Source organism: Monodelphis domestica, chromosome 4, assembly GCF_027887165.1.
Source record: "Monodelphis domestica isolate mMonDom1 chromosome 4, mMonDom1.pri, whole genome shotgun sequence".
In the NCBI taxonomy this organism is placed as follows: Eukaryota; Metazoa; Chordata; class Mammalia; order Didelphimorphia; family Didelphidae; genus Monodelphis; species Monodelphis domestica.
In genome coordinates this window covers 7993263-8021018 of record NC_077230.1, presented here as the reverse complement: position 1 = coordinate 8021018, position 27756 = coordinate 7993263, and the positions used below count along the sequence as shown (strand labels likewise).

The 27756-nt window shown below is 38.4% G+C and overlaps 1 protein-coding gene across 1 annotated transcript; it reads right to left on the bottom strand.

Moving 5' to 3' along the window:
* Positions 1-1374: 1374 nt before the first annotated feature.
* MRPL39 (mitochondrial ribosomal protein L39) lies at positions 1375-27756 on the bottom strand. Its single transcript, XM_001374458.4, has 10 exons — positions 27610-27756; positions 26838-27044; positions 24974-25113; positions 22269-22368; positions 20367-20434; positions 18385-18497; positions 14623-14688; positions 11571-11724; positions 3076-3123; positions 1375-1887 (listed from the first exon to the last, which is right to left on the bottom strand). The coding sequence occupies exons 1-10, from the start codon at positions 27674-27676 to the stop codon at positions 1840-1842; spliced, it is 1011 nt and encodes a 336-aa protein (XP_001374495.4). The 5' UTR covers positions 27677-27756; the 3' UTR covers positions 1375-1839.

Below are 27756 nucleotides of genomic sequence, written 5' to 3'. Positions count from 1 at the left end.
TTAGCCCTTACATTCTGGCCCTTACAGCATGTTGTAGAAAGAATTACTTTTCAAATCTGCGTTGTAATAAATAGATGAACCCTCAGGTCTCATATTTATATATACACCAACCTCCAGGAAGTGATACAGAGTGAAAGGAGCAGAACCAGGAAAACATTGTACACAGATACACTGTGGTACAACCTAATGTAATGGACTTCTCCATTAGTGTCAATGCAGTGATCCTGAACAACCCGGGGGGATATATGAGAAAGAACACTATCCACATTCAGAGGAAACACTGTGGGAGTAAAAATACCGAAGAAAAACAACTGTTTGAATACATGGGTCGAAGGGATGTGGTTGGGGATGGAGACTCTAAATGAACATCCTAGTGCAAATAACATCATTGAAATAGGCCCTGATCAAGGACACAAGCAATACCCAATGAAATTGCATGTTGCTGCGGGAAGAGTGAGTGGAGGGGACGGAGGGAAATAATGTGATTATTGTAACCAAGGAATAATGTTCTAAATTGACTAAATAAACTTATTCAAATGGAAAAAAAAATCAACTATTTTGTTCAATAATATATGTGACTAACTCATTACTAATGGTAAGAAAATAAACAATACTAATTCAGATGCTTGTAGCCAAAAGGCAAACATTTTTAAAAGTTAATTAGTAGACATTTCCCTTCAAAATCTAAGTCAAATTTAGTGTTTTACTTAAGACTAAACTTGGGCCCAGGAACAGACTGCACGTTTGCCTCCTTAAAGAACCTGCTTAGTTAAGTTCAGAAGGGCTCATCACCAGCTTGATTAATTCTTTCTGGCCACAGCATCTTTTAAGGATTGTCATTCGTATTTGTGAAGGGGTTGCCCACCCTGATGAAACCACGCATCCATAAAGTGACAAAGAATTTTAAGATGAACTTCCAAATGAATAAAAATATTACTAATATGGGATTTTCATCTTTCCATTAAGCCATTCACTATCTATCATCACTACTCCATTTTTTCTCAAAAAGTTCTACTTTGATTTTTAAAATGCACATTTGATAAGCAACCAAACAAAGGTATTTTTCAAGATGACTGACACTAAGAAACAAAAAAATACATTAAAAAGTTAATGAAAATGACAGTGTCTTTAAGAGAAAATTGTACTCTGGAAAGGAACATAAAAAATAATGGAAAAAATTAACCCACAATTAAATAGTGATTTAAATATATCACCTGAAACCTACTTAACTCAGCTGAGGGTAGAAACTCTTCAAGTCACTTAACTAATAAAGTATTTTCTCAGTTAATAATGTATATTATAAATTATATTCATAGACTCATATATTTATATTTTATTTATATATTTAATAAATCAATAAGGTCTATTTCTCAATTAGGAGAGGCAGAATATTCATTTATTTTATTCCAACAGAATCAAATACTTAGACCCTGACGGGATCCCAGAGGTCTTGTAATACAGGGGTTCTTGACCTTTTTTGGGTCACAAACACCTTTAACAGTCTGTGGAGGCTTTGGATCCCAGCTCATAATAATGTCTATGCTTAGGATTGCAAAGGAAATCCATTTTCAAAAATAAAATTTTTTTTAGGTTTTTGGGCCCCAGTTTAATAATACCGAATCAAGTGCCACTTACTGACTGTACAAATGAGAAAACGGAGATGCAGATAAAGTCACGTAGCCAAGGCTATAGAAATGTTAAGCAGAAGGGTCTGACACCATCTCTCTAGCACTCTTTCCATTAGACTACACAACAGAATTCTGTTTGAGGATTCATTCTTACAAACACATAGAAATATAAAAATATGTTTTCATTTTAAGGTAATGACGTCAAAATTGATCAAACGGTTGCATTTTCCATTATTGCTTTGTTTTCATCTTCTGTTACCTGTAAAATAATAAGGCAATTACTCTAGAGAAGTGTACATGTTTACAAGCTGTATCAGTCTGAAAACTTCATGAAATATATTTCACTGTACTCACTCGAAATAAACGAGTCACCTAAGGAGACCTGAGGAAAGGGGTTATTACCGACTTGGCAAAAATTAGTTGTTTCCCAAGTATACTTAAGATAGCAATAACTCAGTTCAAGAGATTATAAAAGGTTACTCAAATAACCATTGGTTGATTTCTATTCTTTATTCTCCACATATACAGGACTCTCTATCTCTCTCTCTTTTTCTTATTTTTAACCTCAAGCTGTCACTGCAAAGTGAGTGCTCAGAATTTTCTCTAGGGTTTTCTTACTCGAGCTTCTTCATCTAAAAATATTACTGATAACCTGCTTTAAAAGGGCATAATGAACTTGAGCTAATTTTCATCAATTAGGAATATCCATTCCAATATCATTAAATATCTTATGTCTATGTTTATGTGACAAGAACTCATACCACAAATCAGACAAGAGAACTCTAAGGCATAGTCCCTAAGCAGATATTGGACTGAATTGAAGGTATAAGTTGGGATGACATAATTCTATGATTGGCAATGTGGATAATCATCACCAGAGAAGAGGGAAGCTGACAGGAGGCGGAACAGTCTGAAAAGGTTCGGTGAAGGAGACAGTACCTGCTGGATTTTAATGAATATGCAAAGAGGAAAGGAGAGGGCATTCCAGAAAGGGAATAGCATGAATAAAAAACAGGAAGATAAAAACCAAAATGGTATTGCTAGGCAAGTTAAAGTAAAATGGTCTTACAGAAGTATGAGGAAGGTCAAAGTGGGAAGACCTAAGCCGAGTCTTCTCATGTAAGAACCTTCCATGATGGAAAAACAGAAAACATTGGGCAGATCGGTGTCTTAGAGCTAGAAATGTACAATAAATACCGATTTGTGAAATGCAAAATTTGTGATAAACTGAGAAGACTCCAATTTAGACAATAAATGCAGTTGATAGTAGAATTTGCTCTTAGTAATGAATAATGATTATGAGCAACTTATGGATAGTAATCCAAATTAGATCTCTAAGAATATATTTTCAAGAGACAAGGAGCACTTCCATTGTCTTGCTTTAAAATGTGAACTAATGTCCATCATGGAAGACATCTAGTTAACTGCGACATGTACTACTACTTACTATTTTCCGAGACCTTTCCAACAGCTTATGCCATATAGTATGATGTGCCTAAAAACGAAAAATATTCAATCAATTATAATCACAAAACAAACATGACGGCAACAGTGATGATAGCATTAGTAATGCCCGTTAGGATTTCCAAAATGCTTTACCCGTCATTTCACTCGATATCGCAGTAACACGGTGAGGCAGACGTTATTATCTGTCTTACAGATGAGGACACTGAGGCAAAGAAAAGCGAAGTGACTTGCCAAACGCCTGGCTCAGCCCTGTGAGCCTGATTCAGGGATGGGGCGGGGAACGTGGATATCACTGGCTCTGGGGGGCAGCGGCAGGGAGAATGAATCTAGCAGTGCCCAGCCAGGAGAGGCGGAGAGGAGCACTCAGGCCTTATCAGTATAGGCTGGTGATGTGCTACAAAAGCTCCAGAGACAGAGATAATCCACGTGGCCAACTGGACTCCCAGAGACATCTCTTTCCTTTTGCAAATGTCCCCCTTTCTAGAGCTCACAGGCTCGGGGTGCCCTCCGCGCTCCAGCCTCCTTTATCCCACACATCCGATCAAATGCCGCGTCTTCCAGCTTTCACCTCCATGGCAGCTCCTTCAAAGGACGCTTTCTGCCTCTGCGGAACCCAGCATCGTGCCTAAGCGATTCCAAGGGCCTCTCGATGGGTCGGCTCGCCCCAAGTTTCTCGCCACTCCAGGCCACAGAACACGCTTCTGCCAGAGTGATTTTCCCTGAGCACAGACAGATCTGACCGTGCCACTGATCGGGTTCCTTATTGCCTCCAGCATAAAAGAGGAAGTTCCCGGCACAACCTCGCTCAAGCCTCTCTCTCCAGCGCTGCTGATTCATTCACTCCAGCTTCCCTGGAGTTCTTTCTCCTCTCCCATCACTCCATCCTCACTTGCATTTCATCTAAGGCCCTTCTAGCTTCTAATGAAGCCTTTTCCTGATTCCCATAATCATTATCTTCTCTCTCAAAGTACCTTGATTGAACTACTTTTAATATATTTATATTCACTTTAAATTAAAATTGTCTGTATTTATAAACATCCTTGTTGTCTTGTCCATTAGAAAGTAAGCTCTTTATAAAACAATTGTTTCATTCATTTTGTGGGTATCCCCTGAGCCTAGCAGAGTTGCACACAAGGAGGTGCCTAATGTTTGTTGACTGACTAATCAAATAAATGCCTAAGATAAAAAAATAAGAGTATAAAAAGATTAAATTTTTCAATATATTTCTTGATACAAAGTGGAAAAGGTAAAGCCAAAAGTTGAAAATTGTGAAAGGTATGGATTAGTAGAACAAATATTAATTCACTAAATCTCAGAATACTACAGCCAGTAAAAATAAAATTATTTTACAAAGAAGGTAATAAATTAATAGAACTCACATCAAAAGGCAACACAAAGAAGCAGTTGGGTTGCTCAATGGTTAGAGTCAGGTCTGGAGATGGGAGGTCCTGGGTTTAAATCTGGCCTCAGATACTTCATAGCTGTGTGACCTTGAACAAGTCACTTAATAACCACTGCCTAGCCCCTACTGCTCTTTTACCCTAGAACCAATACATAGTATTTATTCTAAGATGGAAAGTAAGGACTTTATTTAAAAAAAGACAATACGGGGAGCAGCTAAGTGGCTCAGTGGTTTGAGAGCCAGGCCTAGAGACAGGAGGTGTTAGGTTCAAATCTGGCCTTAGACACTTCATAGCAGTGTAACCCTGGGCAGGTCACTTAACCCCTGCCTGGCTATTACTGCTCTTCTCCCTTGATACCAATACAAAGTATTGATTCTAAAACAGAAGGTAAGGGGTATAAAAAAGAAAAAAAGACAATACAGACTAAATGTATTAAAACTAAATAAGTTTTAAATTAATTAATAAGTATGGGCCCATAATGGGTTACTAAGGAAAATCAAAATGATTTAAAACATTTTCTTGGATTATGAAACTAGCATTCAGCATTGATGTGGGTTCTGAAGCACTGTGTTCAAATATTTACTAGTTGTGTGACAATGGGCAATTTAATTAAAGCCCTGTTTTCTTCAATTTCCTCAATGATAAATACTAGCACCTATACTAAATCTATCAAAGGGTGTTGGTCTGTGGATTCTTTCAATCTCCACTTTTCCCTCTTGTTCAAGAATGCCGAAGCAGTTTTCTTGGATGATTTCATGTAGAATGATGTTCAAGCTTTTTGTCATAATCTTCCAGTAGTCCAATAATTCTTTATTTGTCTCTCCTGGATCTGTTTTCAAGGTCTGTGGTTTTGTCAATGAGGTATTTCATATTTTCTTCACATTTTTCATTTTTTTAATTTTGTTTCATAGATTCTTGTTGCCTTGTGAAGTCATTTGCTTCTAGTAGTTGGATTCTAATTTTTAAAGAATGAATTTCATCCCTGGCTTTTTGGTCATCCTCCTTCGGGTCTGAGTTTCTTTGTAGGTCATCTTTCACCTTCTTTGTCTCATTTTTAAGCTGGTCGGTTCTGGCTTTCAGGACACTACTTTTCTTGTTTTAATTCATGTGTCTCTGTTTCCAGATGACTTATTTTGTTTCTTAAGTTCTTTTCCCAATTGTCATCAGCCTCTCTTAATTGTGTTTTGAATTGGATTTAAAGTTCTTCCATAGCCTGTGTCCAATTCACTGGAGTTTCTGTGTTTTTGCTTGGTGTTCCTTGGTCCTCCTCTGTTGCATTTGTTCTTTGTTCATTATCTGGATAGAAGCTATTGATTGTAATTTCTTTTTTCTTTTTTGTGTTATTTACTCATATTTTTAACTTCTTTCTCCCCTATAATTGACTATAATCTTGCTCCTCTGATTATTTGCTGGATCTGTGGGTTTGGGCTTTTCTGTTCTGAAGGGGCTTCTTCTCTGCTCTGCTGTTTCACTAGGTTAAGCTGATGGTAATAATGAGCCCTGAGGTCAGATCTTCCCCAGCTGGCAGCAGAAGCTGAAGGTGTAAGTGAAGGTGTGGAGGCTGGAGGAAGCTGAGCTTCCCACCCTGTTAGTAAGGTATTCTCTTAGCCTTTGCCCTGAGATCCCAGTCAGATGGATTCTTAAGAGCTATTCTCAGAGCAGTCAGTAGGGGAGGGATGTTGGAGATTGAGTTTCCCTGCCCTCTGAAAGTTTCTAATCTGCCCTACTGGTAAGATTAAGCCAGAGAAGGGCTGATCTGCAGAGCTAGATGTGCCCTGAGGCCAAAGCCTCGAGAAAGGGGGAGGAGGAGGCTAGATGGAGTGTTTTGGCTGGGACTAGGCTACCCTCTCTGCACTTCTCCAGCTGCCTCCCTGCTGCCTGTATTCAGTGCCCCGAGTCTGGCACAGCTGTGCCAGCAAGGCACTCCCTCTGGACTAGAACCCTTGCCTGCCAGAAATTCCAGCCACCACAGAAGCACAGTAGGTGGGGGAGGAGTCCTGGGACCTTCCTTCTTCCTTTCCCTTGAACCTGAAAGTTCAAGAATTCAGGCTTCTTTTGGCAAAGCTTTTAAGTTGAATCCAGCAGGAGGATCCCCAAACTCTGCTCCTGTTGTTAGATTTGGTTTTCTGTCCCCTCGAAGCACTTTGTTTTTGATTAGTGTTTAAGGGTTTTCAGAGGTCTGTATTTTTGCTGTGTCTAAGCCTCTATCTTTACTCCGCTCCCTCAAAGGGTTGTTGTGAGGATCAAATGAGATATTTTGTAAAGTGCCTAGCACTGTGCTTGGCAAAAGGTAGGGGCTATAAAAATGCTATTATTGTTGTTGTTCTTATTACCTATGTCTAAACCTTGGCTTTGTGACCTTAGGGAAGTTAAGTTTTTGTCTTGTAAGAACTATTTTAGCTCTAAATCTAGGCTTATATGATCTCTCAGGAAGACAACATTGGTCTTACTCTCAGATAGTAATACTGAGCTAGATGAATCTAATATAGATAGCAATTCTATTCTTACATTTGGCTTATGACATTAGATTTCCATTAAGAACCACACAAACAAAATAATGTTAAAAAAATAATAATAATAATGTTAAAAATAAATTAAAAAAAAAAGAACCACCCAAACATACAAATACACATTGCTCAGTCTAGAGGGCATATCTGGTGAAAAGAGTCCACATACATATAATAAAATGTAATCCAAGACACATACTACAGATAGAAAACCTTCAAGTGAGTATGAAAATATAAGCAAGAGTTGCACTTGAGAAACTGCACAACACTTTTAATAACTTAAAACAAAAGCCTATACTTTTAACAGCAACATTTTGTTGGTCATGCTTCATAGTTGTGAATCATGAAGCACTAGATCTTCAGAAGATGCAAACTTTCAGGTAAGGCAATGGGCAAGGAAACGACAAAAAGTTATTATAAAAGATGGCAGTCCATTGCCAACAATGACTTGTGCATAAGGAATAATGAACAAGGTGGTATGTTTGGCTTCTTATGCATATTTACAAAAGATAGTCATATATTGTTATCTTTAAAATACTAAAAAAAAAGGAAAGATCTTAAATAAGTAATTACAAAAAAGCAGAAATCACAGTAAAAACACATGGAAAAGTTGTCTTCCAAATCAGTGGATACTTAAGTTTTGATCTTTGTATTACTCATTGTTATAAAGGATGATCTGTGTGACAATAGGAACTCAATACCTTCAAAGTCCGGATCAAAGATCCTGAAAGCCCATTTAAGCTCCTTCTGAGATTTGAAGGGATTCTCTACAAATTTAGGGGAAAAGCGCTTTATGGATTCAGGTTCCTGTGGACTGGATTGTCTATGGGCTTTGGAGTGTATCACACCAACATTACTGGACAGTTTGATGATCTCTTTTAAAGGACAGATTTTCTCAGGTTCACCAACAGCCATGTTCTCATTGTCACCTTCATTTTCCTGAGGTACATTCTCTGTTTGCCCATTGTCCTTGCCCATAACCAGATCTAGCCCTTTTTCCTTGATTAGTTGTTCAAACACAGCCTTAATCATGCCTTCCAAGTTGGTATCAACAGATTCTCTGCCTTAAGGGGAACCACAAATCTAAAGATCTTCTTAAGTTGGGTTAAAGTCTGAAGGACAGCCATAAAGAGTACATATACTTGGGCCAGGACTTGCCAGAGTACCAGTTCATTTTGGAATGGCAACTGCAAAACAGATATTGTCACGTTGCCAATATAATCTATATTGTCCACTACCATATGGGTTATCCTGCTATACAATATGTGGTAAACCCAAAAGCCCACGATGGCTGCAATGACCACCACTCCAAAAACAACTTGTTTGAACATCGTTTCCTTCTTATTCTACTCTGCTTGTAAAAGGATCGTGGGATTCAGTCAAACTTGAGGTGCCAATTGTAATAAAAGGATGATCTGTGTGGAACTATTTCTGGTTGTAATAACTGGGATATACTCTGGCTTGTGACTAGAGCAGCTAAGGGAACACACTTGAGGCTGCCTAGTTATAATGGAGATAGATGAGAGATGCTGAGAGGTCCTGTTAAAGAGGTTACTCTGGAGCTGCCTATTGATCACTAATGGCTAATAAGTCAAGCTATTTCCTACCCTTCCTCCCTCAATGTCACCCTTCACCTCCCAGGTTTCACCCAGCCCTTTTGCCTCCTTTTCCCCTCCCCCAGTCTTAGTCAGCCACCTTCTATGTAACTCAGGGGAACTATGAGATTCCAGAGAAATATTCCTTACTCTTCTTTTCTCCAGTAAAGGTGTTTATTGGTAACAAACAGAATGGGGATTGAGGTGAGAGGGATGAGGTTTGTCCCTAATCTACAAGGAGAATTAGGAGGGTATGGGAAATGTCAGTCCAGCCACAGCTGTGACTCAGAGATAGCCAGAGAGATGGAGGCAAGTATTTTTCTTCTTTTCTTCTTTCTTTAGCCAGATAATCTCTGCTTGAATAATTCAACTCCAGACTCTGTCAAAAGCCACAAAGGTCTCTCTCTCTCTCTCTGCCTAAGTCAGGAAAAGCCAGTCTCTCTTGATCAGGAACCCAGAGAAGAGATTTCCCTCTTGGTCAGTCACCCCCAGAGAGCCAAAGTCCCAGTTTCTCTCCTCTGACCAGGCTCCCAATTCCTCCTCCTGGGAACATTCCATTTGGAATCTTCATCTTGATTTTGCAGATCAGGTGGGGAGCTTTGTTTCTTGTTTCTTGCATGCTTGGCTTGTCCTACAAAACCTCTCTTTCTTCATGTCTCTTCCACAAAACTTAATAAATGTTATTAGGCTTCCATTCTATTTGTCTTTAAAAAAAGCAATTATTCATAATTTGATAAAAAGGGGAGCTGTGTATCAATTCTTAAGAAATAGCTTCTCTTAGCCATTAATATTTACTGTCATATAACCAACCTAAACAGAGGATATGGAAAAATGGAAAATCTGTGCAGACTTTTGGGTTACATAAACAAGAGGAAAAATAACTATTTTCTTTGATCCCTACAATACAACTCAAACCTCTGCAAAACAAAAATTATGCACCTAAAACAACTTCAGCTATCTCTATGCTCCAAGGCAGGCAGAATCCAAAATAAGGTTAAAAACAAAAACCCATGAAACTGATGTTCATTGATGCTGAACTCATTCAGGACCTCTCCCCTAACTCCCATACTACTGGTAATCAAATTGCACTAGCAGACTCAAGAACTATAAAAAATTAAAAGAAAACCAGATCATATACTTCCCACAGCTATGGATAGGAAATGCATTCTAAACCAAAGAGGCAAATGTAAAAGATAGATAATTTTGATTATGTGAAATTGAAAAGCTTCTGCCCAGAAAGCATTAATGCATCTAGGATAAGAAAGGAAGTGATCAAATGGGGGGAAAAAAATTTTTTTGTATCAAATTTCCCCAATAAGGTTCTAAGATCTAAAATACATAAACAATGAAAAATATATGTAATGCTAATAATTATTCCCTAAAAAATGTTCAAAAGATATGAACAAATAATCCTCAGGAACTGCAAAGTATTGAAAAATCACATTAAAAAATATTCCAAATCACTAATAAGAAAAATACAAATTAAAACAACCCTGAGGTTATACCTCAGACCCTGCAACAGGTAAAGAAGATAAAAAATGGCAACTGTCAATGATGGAGGAGTTGTGGACAGATAAGCACACTAATACACCTCAGAGAGATAGATAATTCACAGACATTACACATTGTACGTGTTTTTAGATTATTTCAAGGTTATCTATTAGTACTACTGATTTTTTTTCTCACTTAAAAAATATTATTTCTTTTATGAGATAGTTCTCTGGAAAGGAGAAAGGAAGGATTATAAACTAGGGTGATATCTGAAAATGTAAATATAAAAAAATTAATTTTTTAAAGTCAATAGACAAGGTAAATTGTATTAGCATTAGTATTTAGACTTAGCAAATTTTTTGTTTTATAACTACCTTCTGGGAGCCATCAGGCCACAACGCCGTGACAAAGTCACTCTTGGTAGCTAAGGAGGCCATAGAGTGGCCCTTGGCAAGATGTGATTGCCCATTCAGTCCCCCTTGCATAACCTCTCTCATTAACATCCCTTACCTATGGAATTGACATGTTTACAATTCCCCCTAATGTCAGAAGGAATAATGCAAGAGCAAAATACCTGTACTCCATTTCCCCAAAACATCACCAAAAGATCGACCCTCAAACACAATCCCAAAAGACTACCATGGGTTAACTTTTACTTAGGCACATAATTCCCAGTAAAATCATAGCTACAATCCATGTCCAGAACTCTCCCACTCACAGAAACTTATTCTCATGAAGCCAGCATACAAATCAATCATAAAGACCCATACAAAACGTACAGGTACACCAAGCTTCATCATGCCTCAGTGACTTGATTCTTCCCCTTGAGAAACTCCCTAGTGAACCCTGAAAAATGATCAGTCTACTATCTGAATTGTGTTCTCAGTACCTCTCAACCTCAATATGATTGTTGAATTGTCTTTAAGAATTTCTGATTATTTCTTTTTATTAAAAGTAATAAGTAAATTTCCTTGATTGTAAGTTCAAAACTCCTCAGAGGGTAATGAGAAAATTAAGCCACCTGTGACAAAATCATTTATCTTGTGTGAAACCTTTATTCCGTCAAGAATCTATAATCACAATACAAGAATATAGAATGTTAATCAAGTGATTTGTTAAAAGTTAATATATCACTGTTCCAATTACCTCTATTTAGACATATGTATTAGGTAATGTATCTGTGTGTCAAAAAAAATGGGTATAAAAATAAATACCAGGCCTGGGGATGGGGGAGCAGATATCAGATGCAAAGCATGCCCACGGCCATAAAGATACAGCTGTCTTCCATTTCTTATTTTCTTAACTGATCGTTCACCACCTGTCGGGAACCCCTGGAGTCACGAGTGAGGCTGGGCCTTGCTCATGGCCATTAAGGTTATATAACAAAATTGGATTTATATTTCCATTCAATGAAGGGAGAATTAATTTCATAAAGTAATCTTAACTAACAATGAAGGAAGCAGTATTTTAAATACTTACTCTTAAGTGAACTGGTAAAGAAAGACCTTGGAATCTTCTTAGATGATCTAACTGGGCACCTGGAAGATGATGAACTGCTGAAACTTCATACTGGAAGCAAATACTTGTCCTTGAAATGAGGGGGCCCTCACTCACATCCACGAAGTCACCAAATCTTATTTGATTAAAAACAAAAAACAAAATCAGGTATATAATAAATGAAATCTTAATATTACTTATAAAAATTTTATTGCCTCTTTTCCCACAATAATATATTCAGATTCAGCTGGGGCCAGACTATAAACTCAATGGAAAATCCAGGTCTCTCAAAGAATACAGAATAAGAGAAAGATGAAACAGAGAAGAGAAGCAATATAAAGATCCCAATACCTATATATGTCAATCTGTATTTCTGATGGTTTATAAATTAAAACAAATGACCCACATTTTCCTTAAAAGTTTTAAAGAAAGGGAAAAATGGTGGATTTTTAGGAAGGCATTTAGGATCAAATAAACAAGCATTTATTAAGTAACTACAGATGCTAGGTGCTATGTTAATCACTGGGATACAAAGAAGGGCAAAAGTCATTCCATGATCTCAAGGAAAACAACTACATACAAAAAAAAAAGACATATACAGTATCAATTAAGAGATACTATCAGAGGGAAGATACTAACATTAAGGAGGATTGGGAAACACTGTTAGCAGAAAGTGGGATCTTGGCTGAGACTTGAAGAAAGTCAGCCAGAGAGAGTAGGGAGAAAATTCCAGGAATGATGGTAAGGCACTGAAAATGCACAAAGTTGAAAATGAAGTGCTTTATGTGCGGTCAAAGTGAAAGAATGTCCACTCTCCAATGTATGATATATAACTGAATAGATGACCCATAAAGCTGGTCCATTAATTCAAATATTTTGAATGTCTACTGAAGCAAGAATAGTGCATTTAACCTAGAATTAAACAGGATGAGAAATGCATGGAAGGCAAAGCCAAAGCTGGCAGAGTAGAGGAAGCAATCCAGCTGAATTCTTCCAACATGCCCCTCCAATAATGTTAAAATAATTCTTCAAATCAAATTTTAGAGCAAAAGAGTCAACGAAAAGTCAGGGTGAGGCATTTTTCCAGCCTAAGATAAATTAGAAGGTTGGCAAGAAAAGTCTATGACACCAAGATTGGGACTAACCCAGAGCAAGTAAAGCAGAAAACAGCAAAGTGGAAAATAGCTACAAGCTAAGCCTACAAGGAATTATCAAGGAAATTTGACCTATCTTAGATTCAGAGAGTAAAACAGAAATTAAAGAATCTACCAATCACATCCTAAATGAGATCCCCAAATGAAAACTTACAGGAATGTTACAGCCAAATTCTAGAGCTACCACATTAAGAAGAGAATATTGCAAACGGCCAGAAAGAAACAGTTCAAATATTGTGAAATCAAAGTCAGGATCACACAAGATTTGGCTGTTTCCACATTAAAGAACTAAACATCTTGGAATATGATATAATAGAAGGCAAAGGAGCAATCAAGAAGACCTAACCAAAAAAATTAAATATAATCTTTCAGGGGGAAAAAATTAGTATTTTATGAAATAGTGGCCTTTCAAGAATTCCTGACGAAAAGACCAGAATTATTCTGAATAGAAAATCTGACTTTCAAATAGAAGCCTTAAGAGAAACATTAAAAGGTAAACATGAAAAAGAAACCATATGTTATTCAATAAAATTAAATTCTTTGCATTCTTATATGGGGAAATGATTCATTTAACTCCTAAGAATTTTATCATAATTAAGGTAATTAGAAGTCAAGAGAATAAGTTGATTATGTTGAGATAATCTCAAGAAAAAAACTAAAGGATGCACTAGAAGAAGGGGGAAGAAAGAGGAAGAATGGGGACAACTGTCTTAAAAGAGATATGTAAAGAAGAACATTACCTAAGAAAGGAAAATAGCCAGGAGAGTGGGACCCAGGTAAAACTTGAATCTCATTCTCACTGGAACTGAATCAAAGAGGGGGGTTGGGGAATGATAAAAAGGAGAGCAGATAGATTAAGGCAGGCAGAAGTCAGAAGCAAACTTTTGAGGAGGAACAGGAAGAAGGAAGGAAGGAAGGAAGGAAGGAAGGAAGGAAGGAAGGAAGGAAGGAAGGAAGGAAGGAAGGAAGGAAGGAAGGAAGGAAGGAAGGAAGGAAGGAAGGAACGAAGGAAGGAAGGAACGAAGGAAGGAAGGAAGGAAGGAAGGAAGGAAGGAAGGAAGGAAGGAAGGAAGGAAGGAAGGAAGGAAGGAAGGAAGGAAGGAAGGAAGGAAGGAAGGAAGGAAGGAAGGAAGGAAGGAAGGAAGGAAGGAATAGAGGGAAATAAAGTTAGTAATCATAACTGATTACTATAATCAGTTGATTATATATTGAAGGGAACTTGTCACTAACCATAGCCAATATATAGTATATAGTATATACTAAGTATATAATAAAATAGTATATAATAAGATGACCTCACCCATAAAATAATGGCAGATAGAATGGATTGGAAACTAGAATCCAACAATATAGTGTTCAAAAGAAACATAATTGAAACAGAAACACACACTGTTAAAATAAGGGAATGAAGCAGAATCTATTATGCTTCAGCAGAATTAAAAAAGGATGGCGTAGCAATCATGATCTCAAAGCAAAAGAAAAAATAGACCTAAATTAAAAGAGATTATTAGGGAAACTCCATTTTGCTAAAAGGTACCATAGACAGTGAAGTAATTTCAAAAGTTTTTACAAGTTTCTTTAATAAAGAGAAATCTCTCAAATACAAAGGGAAATAAATCATTCTTAAAAAATAAGTCATCCCCTAATTGTTTTCACGAGATATGATCAGACAGTTTTCAGAAGAAGAAATCAAAGCTTTTCTATCATCAAATGAAAATTGTTCTAAGTCACTAATGAAACTGAGATACAGAAATGATCAACTGCCAATTGCATGAAAAAAATAAAAAAATATAAAAAAGTACATCATTTCTTATTTCAGCTGTATCTTCATTAAACCTTAGTTTTTCTAAGGGCTATTTTAAAAATTTGGCTATAGTTACCTGTGTAGTTGTATTAGTCTCTCTGGATTTTCTGACGCTTTCTCTTCTATAAACTGTGCTTTGTACCTTCACAGAATCAAAGAGGAGAAAAAATATATGTAGGTATTAGATCTTCACTCACTTTAGTGAAAATGCTTAAGAAAATTAATGAACTTTCCCCATAATTAGATATGAATGATTCCTGCTCCAAAGTTTCTCTGTCACTTTGTACTTCTCTGATGGCACTTTGTGTATGTATGCTTTGTTTTGCAAATAGCTCAAAACTAGCAAATATATAACATGGAAAAGTAAAATTTCCAATTTAGAAGCATCTTGACCAAAACTAAGATTAATTTATATAGTGGGAAAACCATCAACTATGTTCTTAGTAACCTGGCTTCACAGCGATTAGTAAATCATGAACAGTTTAAGGATTCTGTTCACTACTCATCAAAAAGATCAACTCAAAGGAAAAGAAAAATTAACAGTGAAAATATAACAATTAATAACTAGGTCTAAAACTGATTTAGCAAAATGTTCGATTCATACAACAGTAATATGAAGAGGAACCAAAATGCATTCAAGTATTTACATTAGTAAGGGATGCCTGTTTAGGTTGTGTAACTACTCTAACCTAGGAATTCCTTTGATCAAGAGATACCTCACATATATCCCATTTCACTTCTGGACCCTATATGAATAAAGTAATGGCATTAAGGAAAAATGTACCTGGATATTCACATTAGTATACTATATTATGGTGTTTTGACCTCAATCAAACAGTAAGATTTAACAAGTTATAACTACCTTTAAAAATTCAAAATCACAAGCATCAAATATCTTGTTAACTTTTAATTTTAATTAAGTATAAGTTTTCAGGTTCATTTTTAAATATTATCAATAACTGACATTTCATGCACTATTTAGCTGACAAGTTAGAAATATTACATCACATTATTTATAGAATCATAACTAAATTTTAAACATTTGCTAAGCTTTTGGGTATCAGGAAAATTAAATATTTTAGGTGAAGAAAATTTAAAACCTGCTAAGAAAAAGTTAAACTGGCTGCTCTAATCATCCCTGTTTTTCTTAAAGCAAATTCAATTCTCAATCATCCAGGCCATGAAACAGTCCTGTTGATTTTAATATAGGAGGAAAAAAACCAGTATGATCACAGAATTACAGATTTGGAGTGGAGAAAGAAATCAAATAATCTAATCAAACATGCTCATATTGTGGATAGTGAAACTGAGGCAGAGAGAGAGTGTCAATCAACAATTTTCTCACTTATCCATGACTCGCTTCCAAAATATCTTCACTCTCCAAAAGCAGAAAATTCCATCACAGTTTGCCCATAGAAGCTAAAGCTTACAAAGGAGCCCATCCCTGTAAAGTTTTCATCCATTGATTCAACTTTGCTACATTCCCCCCTCAAAATTAAAGGCTTCAGAGAATTAACATTTTTCCTTCCCCTCCAGGTAAATGCTGTCAAAGGAGTTGCCGCATCACTCGCTGCCCTCTCTGATTTCCTTTGCACACCAAACTAAAACTCCTGGACGCCACCAAACTCCCATCCCCTAAAGCCCCATTCCTGGCCTTCCAAGGTCTCAGCCCCTATCTGAGAGGCGGCCCTTCTATGAATGAAGAATGGCCTATTTCTCCCTGTTTTGTTACTGCTTACCTCATACAACTCGACGAGGCAGCATGAGCACTATTCTTCCCATTTTACACACGAGGAAAAGCGAGCCTTGAAGAACTAAGAACTTTACCCAGAGCCGGAGAGTTATGACGCGGAAGAGAACGGCAGAATCTAAAGATTACGGGCGTCACATGACCCCCGACGGACAAGATGGCTCCCCACACCCAAATGAGCTTCTCATGCCGGTTGGCTCCCCACGAGGCCTTTCATCTGTCCCCAGCTGGCACACTGGCTCACGCTTGCTACGACTTTATCAGCAGCCGGAGCTGGCTGAGGCTCCCTCCTTCCTGGGACGGGCCATTGACCTCCGAGATGAAGGGGAAGCCAAGCCGCTGTCCAGCTCCGGAACTTGAAGCCTCTAACGAGGCACAAACGTGACTGGTTTTCTCCAAGAGCGCCTCGGGAGGAGCCCTTCCCAGTGGGAGGCCAGGGGCCGACGGGGGAGAGTGGCTGAGGCAAGAGGCCACAAAGGAAGACTAGCTCGCTAGGAAGGGCGCTCTCCACATCCAGACCAGGAACGCGGAAGCAGAAGGGCACAGAAAACCACGGCGTGCAACAGGGATCGGACTGGGGGTCTGATGTTAGAAGATCGCAGATCGCCCTGCTGCAAATACGAATAGCATGGGAATGGGTGTTGAACCATGACACGTGGAACCCAGCGGAACTGCTTGTTGGATTGGGAGCGGGGGAGTGGGGGAGGGGGGGGTATGAATCATGGAACCATGGAAAAACATGCTAAATAAAATGTTTAAAAGGATTGTTCATGTGCCAGAAGTGCCAGATAGCTTTGACGTTCCGGTGTTCATCCTGCACGTCATCGTGACTTCACTACAGAGGTTGGAACCATTTACCATATAGACCAGATCACGGAGATGACGCCAAGGATTTCCTGTCCTTGGACACTTGGATGACGGGAGTTCTTTCTCCAAAAGTCACGAAGCGGTCCCCAAGACTTGGACGGCCCAGGGGCTGAGAGAAACTACCCAACTCTTGCTGCAGTTTCCTAGTGGCCTCACACTTATGTGGCTTCCTGTTCCACCACGAATATAAATGCCTACGCTCGGACTTGGGAGACATCCAAGGCAACACAGGTCACAGCTGCATTGACCACATATAACTGAGCTAAAATCGATATCTTTGTTAAATGTCCTTTTTATGCTATGACTAATGACCCCTGAGCCCAACAGGGGGCCTGAACTACCAGGGAAATGTCTGAGTGAGCTCCAGGAGGGAGGCAGACTGCTCTTATGGAGCTTAAATTCTAACAGGAGAACAGCATGTAAACATGTAGTTAAATTTTTAAAAATACATAAAGTAAATAGGAGGCATCGTTGATTGAGAAAAAGGGGGGGGGGGTGACGATACTAATAACTGGAAGGATCAGAAAAGAACTCATGTAAGAAATGGCTTTTGAGCTGAATTTTGAAAGAGGCCAAACATTTTAAGAGGCAGAAGGAAGGAGGGTTTGAATTCCAGACACAACTTTTCAAGAGCCTTGTCAAAGTCACAGAGGTAGGATGTGGAAAGCAATGCAAATTACAATTTATAACACTTGTTTTTGGTCACAGGATGAGAGATGAATCTGGGGAAAAAACTAAAAGAACCGTATCTGTGAGAGGTATGCCCCAAAAAATCAAAAAGTGGAATAAAAAAAAATCCATCTTACTTCACTGAAGTAAGCAAAGAGCAAAGAAAAGTTTAAGAATATTTAGGTTGGGATTAAAAAAAAAGTCTTATAGGGGCAGCTAGGTGGCTCAGTGGATTGTGAGCCAGGCCTAGGGACAGGGGGTCCTAGGTTCAACGGTGGCCTCAGATACCTCCTACCTGTGTGACCATGAGCAAGTCACTTAACCCCCATTGCCTATCTCATACTGCTCTTCTGCCTTGGAACCAATACATAGTTTTGATTCTAAGATGGAAAGTAAGGGATTTTATGCAATTTTTTTTTAATAAGAGCCTTACAACAAAGGTTGAAAAGCTTCTTTCTTATATAGATCTCATAAAAAGTTTTAAATGAGATTTTATTCTATAACTCTGGCTCATTTAAGATTATTTTGAAATTTCCAAAAATTAGCACTTACTTGTTATGTTGGAAGATTTCTAATGCCAATTTTGCTTCAATATCCAAAGTTTCAAATGGAAGATCTCTATTAATTAAAACGTGAGCATCCTTTGTGAAAGAACGCAGGTCTTCCTTTAAAATTAAAGTATTAACAGTCAGTAATATTTCATGACACAAAATTTCAAAATCATTAGAATTTAATCTCTGTACACTCTTCTAACATGTATGTCCTGTATCTAGGCAATTCCTGAGGTTACTATATTTCTATTCTATACAAATCCTGTATAGCAGAAACTGAAACTTACTTGGACTTGTTGATAAGAAAGCTATTCTAAAATACTGAAAAGCTGGAATTGTAGATCATTTAAAAAGTAAATAAATAGAAGCAAGGATGTCCATTATCACCACTACAATTGTACTAGTAGCAATGAGAAAAAGAAACTGAAGGAATTAGAATAAGTAATGAGGAAACTAAACCATCACTCTTTACAGATAGTATGATGATACACTGAGAGAATCCTAGAGAATCAACTAAAAACCTAGTTAAAATAATTAAGAACTCTAGCAGAGTTCCAGGATATAAAATAAATCTACATATATCTTCAATGTTTCTGTCTTTCCAACCAAGTCCAGCAACAAGAGATTGAAAGAGAAATTATATTTAAAATAATGGGAGACAATATAAAATATTTGGGAGTCTACCTGACAAGAAAAACCCAGGAACACAATTACAAAACACTTTTCACACAAATAAAGTCAGATATAAAACAACTGGAAAAATATTAATTGCTCACAAGTAGGTCGAGCCAATATAATAAAAATGACAATTCTACATAAGTTTACTTATTCAATGCCATGCCAAACTACCAAAAAATTGTAAAAGACTAGAAAAAATTATAATGAAATTCATCTGGAAGAACAAGATCAGAAGAATTTTTGAAGAATGACTTGTTTATGTCCACCTCCAACGAAAGAACTGATAAATAGAAATAAGCAAGAGAATGTTATATATACATACATCTTTTTTTGTCGATGATGCCTTATCTAATGGGGGAAGGGATGAGGAGTGAGTTACCTGGGAATATTAATGTAACCAACAAAAGAATACGCTTTTTTAAAAAGACCTTGACCGTCAGCAGATAAAACAACAAAAAGAAGATCAGAAGGGAGGATGGACCCCAGACGAAGTGCATCTGCCTTGGCTTGGGAATCCTCGCTCCTGCCTCTTTCTCACCTCTTCTCTTGAGGCTGACCCTTCAACCACTTTAGGGCCTGCCTGCTTTCCCCTACAAAGCTGCACGTTGTGCATGTGAACTCTAGACGACATGGCCAATGGTATCTGCCAGTCTGCTCTCGGACCAACTAAAAGAGATGACAACACACGTGTGTTCCAGCTCCCTCTGAAGCTCTGGGCTCTTCCTCCCAACATATACCTGCTCTCTTTCAGGCTTGCTCCTTTCTGCATGGCCACAACTAATTGCTGGCCAAATCTTGTTGAAAACGTTAGCGACAAATCGTGAAGACTGGCGAATGGCTTGGGGAAGAAGGCAACAGTGCCCACAGCCCAGGTTCTGCCATTCCAACCTCATTAAAGTTGGTACTGAAGATCGCTTAAGGAACAGAAAGAGGCAGGCTCCGGAGCTGTGCACCTTTCATTAAAAGGTCACTAACAAAGTGAGATTACAGAATCACAAGACAAAATGAGGAGATTCTTTAGTTCAATCAGGCCATTTTGTGATACAGAAATTGATCCAGAAATGGAAAATGACTTGTCTAAGGCCACATAGTTTGCTACTTAAGAGTGACAAATCCCTCTTACACATTTACTACCACAAATTTTCTATATTTGCACATATTTAAAATACTGATTTTAAATTTTAAACTTTTCAGAACACATGATTAAAAATACTCTCAAATGTCCCAATATTAACTTATAGAAAGTCATTCCAGGAGTCAGAATAGTCACACAAAAGAATTCTTTCCAAAGCAAAAGGTACTTACAGGTGTTGGAATCCACTCATCAAGTCTTTTGTCCAAAATGACATCATAGCAGAAGGCTCCAGCAATCACTGCATATCCAACCAAAATTCAAATAAATGTTCATTTTGTTTAAAAAAAACCATCGGTCTAAAACGAAGGCCCATTAAGTCTACAAAAGATAATTAGCAATCTCTCCCAAATCTAAAAATCAAAAGAACTGCCCCGATCATCATAGTGATTTGTAGGATTTCAATGGTACCCTTGACTCAGAGGGAAGCACTCTCTACCAAGTCACCCCTCACAGAGCTTAATTCACCCTGTGTGACTCCAAAGCCTAACGTATTGAGGAGGTGATCTTGAATTCTGTCTCAGTATCCATTCTAAGACAAAGAAAAGCAGTACCCGCTAGACAATTAGTGATGTGACTTGCCCAGGGTCACACTGTTGGGAAGTGGAGGAGGCACGTTGGAACCCGGGTCCTCCGGGCCGGAAGCCGAGCACTCTATGCCCCCACGCCGTCCCTGGCCTGGAGTTTTCACACGCCTGCCAGCTCTGGACCATCTCCCCGTGTGGAAAGGTTTGGGGAGGGCCTGTGAGACCCCGCGCCCAGCCTAGAGGCTCCTCCCCAGCAGGCCCGGGCCAGAACCTCCAGCCACACGTCCCGTGTCTCCTGGATCCACACAGGGGAAGGAACAGACGGAAGCTTTGGGCACAGTCAGAAGTTACAAGCGGAACAAGGGCTCTGCAGGAACCGATCTAAGGCAGGAGCCCTTCTCAAGTCAAGCGTGGGCTGAGAGGGAGGAGAGGCGGGCAGGGCCCGAGTCGGGCAGCACCACCACAGGAGCTCGCCCACGGCCAGGAGGCTGAGCCATGCCTGAAGGAAAGGCGGCAGTCAAACGGAGCAGCGACATGTTGGCTCCTCCCAGAGTGCTCTGGTTAATGAGGGCCACGAGCCTGGGTACAGGAAAGTCTCCTGTGTCGCATGGAGGACAAAGGACGACGAACGGTGTTCGTAGAGTTATTATACTAACGTGGCTTTGCCTCCACGCAACAGCCAAAGCAGCAGGCACCTGCTCTCCCCCTGAGCCTCCACAGAAAAACTGCTGGCACCGCCTTTCAGACACCCTTAAACGTCAGACAGAACTTCAGAAGAGCCAGCACCCTCTCTGTACTTCCCTACACACCTTCTTAGGATCTCATTTCCTCCTAATGCTCCCCGCTTCTAGTTCCAATACAAAATGCTAAAAACACTATTTTACTCCATTTCTAGGCCCACCTAAAATATCATAAGTCTATTGGTTTGGGCCATGTTTGTAACAGCAATTGTGTTTTTCTTGTTTTCTCAGGGGGAACTGACACAGGAGGGGGGAAGGAGGACCTGAAAATAAAATGGAATTTTAAAAGTCTGTTGTGTTGGCTTTGGCAGCACATTTACTAAAAGTCTGCTGTTTTCGGCTTAAAGGCATTTTAAATCATATGAATTTTGGTCTCTTGAACTATTATCTTCCATCTACTTTTTAAAATTTAATTATTGACCTCTGAAGATTTTTTAATACTCTACATAGAAAAATTAACTCGTAGATTTATTAATTGCAGAAACCTATGCAGCATGTTAAGATTTGCCAATCCTTTTCCCTACTTTATTTCATTTGTTTCTCTAAACCACCCTGTGAGGCCAACTTAGAGCATTCCATTTCAAAGAAAAGGAAGCCGAGTCTCAGAGAAGTAAAATGGCCATGGTAACAAGCTATTATCAAAGGTGGAAGCCATCTAGGGTCCTCTGATGGCCCATCTAGCACTCTTTCCATTATTACATCATCTGTCATTTATGAAGCCTCAACATTGCGCATCCCTGGAAGCAGGCATTCAAATACTACATAATTATTCTCAACTCTAATTTAATTAATAGAATATTTATCTTACCTGGAATTTCTGGGACTCTGACTAAAGTGACTGTGTATTCATCTTTAAATGCCTTCTCTATCACACAGCCCATCATCATGGCACAAGAACGCCAATAAGCCTAGAACACATACATGGGAATAGATGACAACATCATCGTTCAATGTCAAGGGAAGTCAACAACTCTGTGAACCACCTACTACGTGCCAGGTACCAGGCCAAGCAGCAGCAGGGATATAAAGGGCGGCCAAAAAATCCCCTCTGCTCCCAAGGGGTTCATCGTATAGCGAGATTTACAATCTGCAACGACTCTCTGTACTTGAGACATCGATGAGCAGAGAAATGGTACTAGCCCTGAAGGAGACTTGGAAAGACTTCCTGAAGAAAACTAGAGAAGCTAAGAGGCAGAAACGAAAAGGGACAGAAACCCAGGGACGGGGACAACCAGTGCAAATTGACAGTAGAAAAAGAGAGAATCTTGTGCAAGGAATGGCAAGGAGGCCAAGTGTGGCTGGAACACAGAAAACAGAGAGTAATGTGTAAAAAGACTAGAAAGGTTGGTAAAAAGGCTATCTATCTTCAGAAAGAGAACTGAGGGACTCAGAGTACAGGCTGAAGCCCATTTTATTTTATTTTTGGACCAGGCTAATGAGAGAATTTGTCTTACTTGGCTGTATTTACTTGGAATGGGTTTTGTTTGAAGGGGAAAGATGGGAGGGAAAGAATTTGGAACTGAAAAGAAAATGGACTTAAAAACAAAAACAAAGATGGCTTCTCGGTTTTCCCTTTTTGCACAGGAAAGATTTCATCTCTAATTTGTGTTCTCTCTTTTTCAGGGATTCTCAATGGCGATCGGTGGGAAGCAAAGTGTCCTCTACTATTACCAGTTCTTGGTCCTTGCCTTGAAATCTTTGAGAATAAGTGTATGGAAAGGCAAAATTCCTTGATTTCCCCAAGACTGGCTAACAAAAGGGATACAGAGTGTCTTATCTGTGATGTCCAGTGTTGTGGGCCAGTATAGGCTCAGAAGGAAATTTGTCTATGAATTCATTATTAGCAGAAAGGGAGATAGTCTTGGCTGGTTGTATTTAATGTTGAAAGCAAATCAAGGGGAAATGAACACTTTACACACCAAGTGAGGTTATTCCTTCTAATTAGGACACAAAGGCCACATAGAAATGCTTATGGCTTTTCTTCCCTTGAATAAAATGCTGACAGTAGGAAAGGGAGAAATAACTTGTAACAGGTAGAGATCTTAATAAAGCCTTATTTATTTCTCTGGCTCTTTATAAAAGCAGAGGTGTACTGAAGTCAACTTGGGACCAAATCTCAAGAGCTGACTGTTAAATTTTCAGGGTGGACATTTATACCTTAGAAATCAGCATATACCACCAACCAGGGCTCGATTTATTATTTTGTTGATTGTTTAAACTTGAGAAATTGTCACGAGTATATTTTCTTTTCAGAGTCATATAAAACAGCAAAGAACCAACATTAAAAAATCACCATTATAGCAATTAAAATTTTGTTGGCCCTGACAAAAAACAGACTGTCGACTGTCTGGTTATCAGTCACTAATTCTGATTCTCAGAGAAGATTATCTTATTAATAAGTTGTTCTAAGCTGATAAGTGGGGGGGGGGGGGGGGGAGGTTCCCCAACAGACTGTAAATCTTTTAAGGGTAAGAACTGCTTTCTTTTTTTTACCCCTACTACAACACCTGTAATATAGAAGGTGCTTACTGAATTAAAGTAAATTTTATAGATATGTAGCCAGGCTTATTGAAAGAGAAAATAAATATAATGAATGATTGTAAATTAAACATAGATATAAGCAAATATAAATGTATAACATCATAATAATTTATAAGGGACAGGACACTTTTCTGCTTATATTCCTTCAAATCTGAATGTAAACAACAATCAAGCTATTTTCCTTTTGGACGCCAGCGTTCCTTCTGAAAGCAGGTTTCATCTTGGTCCGGATGTCCCGCCCTTAACTTCCCTCTTCTGTCTGTGGCACAACTCTGAACAAGGAGCTGGAGCCCAAGGAACACACATCAAGGATCCACAGGAGATCAATACAAACAAGACTAATTGGGAGGCCGCTGTACTACTCTGTATCCCTAGAACGCCCTTCCCTGCCAGCTAAATCCTCACCCAAATGAAACACTCCCTCTAGAGGTAACTATTCTTCAGTCCTGTACTTGGCACTTTGTTTTACAATTTCCATCCAATATATTCTTATCTGTACGGTCTCGTCCCTCACTTGGACAAACACTCTTTGGCCATCAAGGCTTATCTCAACTTCATCTTGCCCCGGAGCCCAGCAGTAGTGTTGTTCACTCTCCTTACCTAGAATGTCTTCCTTCTTCATCTTTGTCTTTCCAAATAATTGTTTAAAGGTTAAACTCAGGTGCCACCTCCATAAACTCTCACCTGAATGTCATCTTTTCTTTAAATCCTTGAATTTTCCCACTCTTGCTCCCCTGGCCTTGTCATACATCATATCCCACTGTCCAGATAACCTCAGAGATGCCCTATCCCCACAGTCAAGAGTATAAACACTTGAGAGTACAGACTTCAACATTCTTGATCCTTGAACTCAAAATGCCTTGCATAGGGTAGACACTAAATAAATGTTTGCTGAATGGCTATGATTGGTCAACTTCATAAATAAATTAGGCTTGATGAAAAAGGAAACAATGAATTCAAAAATATGATTACCTTGTTCACTTCCTCAGGATCTTCATCTTTAAAAGTAAGAAACTTAATTTCACAAGACTTGGTCAGAGGCTTATTCATGTCCCAGGGCTGCCCATCCACAAGAGCCAAAATGGATTTCGTGCAATACCATTCACTTAAATCTAAAGAGTTAATTACCAATGGAAGTAATCCCAAACAAAAAGAACAAAAAAAAGTGTTTAAAATGTTACATCATTAGATATATTCTTTTATATGATTCTATATGATCTTTTAAATAGTCCATTACTAAAATCAAAACACCTAAAACATTCCTCTTCAGACATAAAATTTTAAATTGTTCATTGACAATAATAACACACCTACCTTGTGTAGAGTACATGACCCAAATACAGCAAAATAAGAATGGCACTGGGCCATGACAGAAAATATCTGTTCCCCTCCCAAATGATTAAAATATTAATCATCTGACTGGTTAAATTAAGTAAGAAATCAATTTTTATCTTCTAGAAACTTTCCAAGGGCCCTATCTAAATTAGAAGAATACAAATCTTTGAAGATATTTATGAGCATGTAATTTGGAATTACATTTCTTACATGAAGATTGTTACAAAAGAAATCTGGCCACAAAACTTGGATGGATTAAATTCAACACCACTATTAGAAAAACAATTAAAGACAAAAGCATGCTGATACTAGTTGGTAATATCATCATCATATATGAAGGACGGTGCTATTGTAGAACTGATGCTGCTTCAAATATGAAGGCAATTACAGAATATGAGAATATGTACCAGCATAAACTGATGCCTGGATTATTAAATACTAATCTTATAAGTTGTGCTCTGGGTTTTCTACACTGGAAAAGAATGCAAACAAGCAATAAGGTTGGTTAATCAGTATACATAGCCTTATTTAAATTAAACTCTATTTTTGCTATTTTCAGGATAAAGAGATTTCATTACCACTATAGTACATATACTGATAAATAGTTGGTATAGTTCCACTTCTTGCTGCCATCAAGATTATGAACTGTTGTCTCAAGAAATAATGAAAGGATCGATTTCAGTGAAACATAGGAAGACTTATAAGAACTGATGGACAGTGAAGAGTACAGAATAGGAATAATTTATACTATAATAACAACGTGTAAACAATTTCAAAAGCCTTAAGAATTCTGAAAAACACAGTGATCCTGATTGTAGGGGGATGAGGCATGCTTGCCTTTTTTGGCCATGGCAAATTTAAGAATGTTTTCTGTACTATAAACAAATGTAATAAGAGTTTTGTTTTTCTTTTTTTTTTAAATGGGCAAGTGAGAGGAAAAGAAAACTGTTTATTTTATATTTATATTTATTTTTTATTTATATAATATATATAATATTTATTTATTATTTATAATGAATTATACACTGAAAAAAATTTTTTTAATTAAAATATTTTATGTGGGCTACCAGGACAGGATGTCATATACATGTTCACCATAACAGGTGCTTTTGCTTAACTTTTTCTTTTCTGGTGAGTGTTCACTTTCAGAGAGAAAAATGAAAAGCTCAATTAAATTTTTCCTTAAAGACCAATGAAGGAACCGATTTTGTTTTTAAAACATAAATATAATCAGAAAAAGAGTAGAGTTTCTTCCCTTAGTGGAACAGAAGTAATGAGGGCAAATAACCACCTTGTATGAGCTACCTGACTCTATGCACTCCAACGAAAATATTCCTATTCTTATAAAAAGTTTGAATAACAGCTCACCATCACTATGCTGACTAAAGACATTGCTTCATGAGAGTTAAGAAGGCAACTTAAAAGATTATATAAGGTTGAGAAGAAGATGTAGAGTATAATTCCCATAAAACAGCAACTGGACTGAAAGGGAGTTACTTACGCATGGCACAATTATAGGGAGTGGAATGATTTTTATTCATCACAAATGTAACCCCAGGGTCGGTTTTTCCAACATGTTTCACTTCAATCTTCTCAGTTCGAGGATTGAGTGACAGCTGCCTCTTTTTCTCTCTATTAAAGAGCTCATTTCGCATCTTAGTGATCTCAGTAGCTGACAGCTGAAAAGAGGGAGCGGTGGCTATAAACTCTGGCAAAAAAAAAAAATCAAAATGCAAAGTTAGGAGAGTTCGTGGAAATCCCTGTTCCCTGAAGCTGCAGAATAAGATGGGCACCAAAGGCACTTTAAGATCCATTTAAGATCCACCACGTATTTCAACTAGATGCTGTAAATAGCCAAGAGGAGGGGCCGAATTTAGAAAGCACCTTCTCCATAAGCCTGTCAGGTAGTCAGGGGATTCCTTCTATTTTCCGGAAGAGGAAACAAACTCCAGAGTTTAGGTGGCTAGTGCAAGGTCACATGCCGGTTTCTGAAGCAAATCCTTTCACAAGTCAAATTTAAAGCATTCGGCAAACGTTTGCCCGAGCTCTAAATCTGACTGCTCCTTGCATGCAAGCCCCCTGACCTCCTGCCCTGGACAGTGCACAAAGGAAGGACCGCCTCGTAACCCGGCTATGGACGGCGCTACTGAGACGGGGGACCCTAAAGGCTCTTCCACAAAACCAGTGACTGAGGCCTCCCCTGGCCCAGAGATCCCTCCCCCTTCTTCCATCTCTTCCAATTTCTCCCGGCAAAAGGAGCTCAAGACACTCACTCGCACCACTCCATGGTAAACGTAAACGACCCACAGAACGGCCTGCCATCGCCACTAAGAAATGCATGGGTTGTGCGCACTTCCGTTTTCCCTCCCCGGAAACATTCCCTTCTCACTTAGGTTCCGCCGGCTTTCTACTCTCAGACT

Coding starts and splice junctions, on each gene's coding strand:
- MRPL39 (XM_001374458.4), bottom strand. CDS start 27,676: ATGCATTTCTTAGTGGCGATGGCAGGCCGTTCTGTGGGTCGTTTACGT. Junction 25,114..26,837: donor TCCCTATAATTGTGCCATGC/GTAAGTAACTCC, acceptor TTAACTCTTTAG/ATTTAAGTGAATGGTATTGC. Junction 14,689..18,384: donor GAAATCTTCCAACATAACAA/GTAAGTGCTAAT, acceptor GATTCTGTGAAG/GTACAAAGCACAGTTTATAG.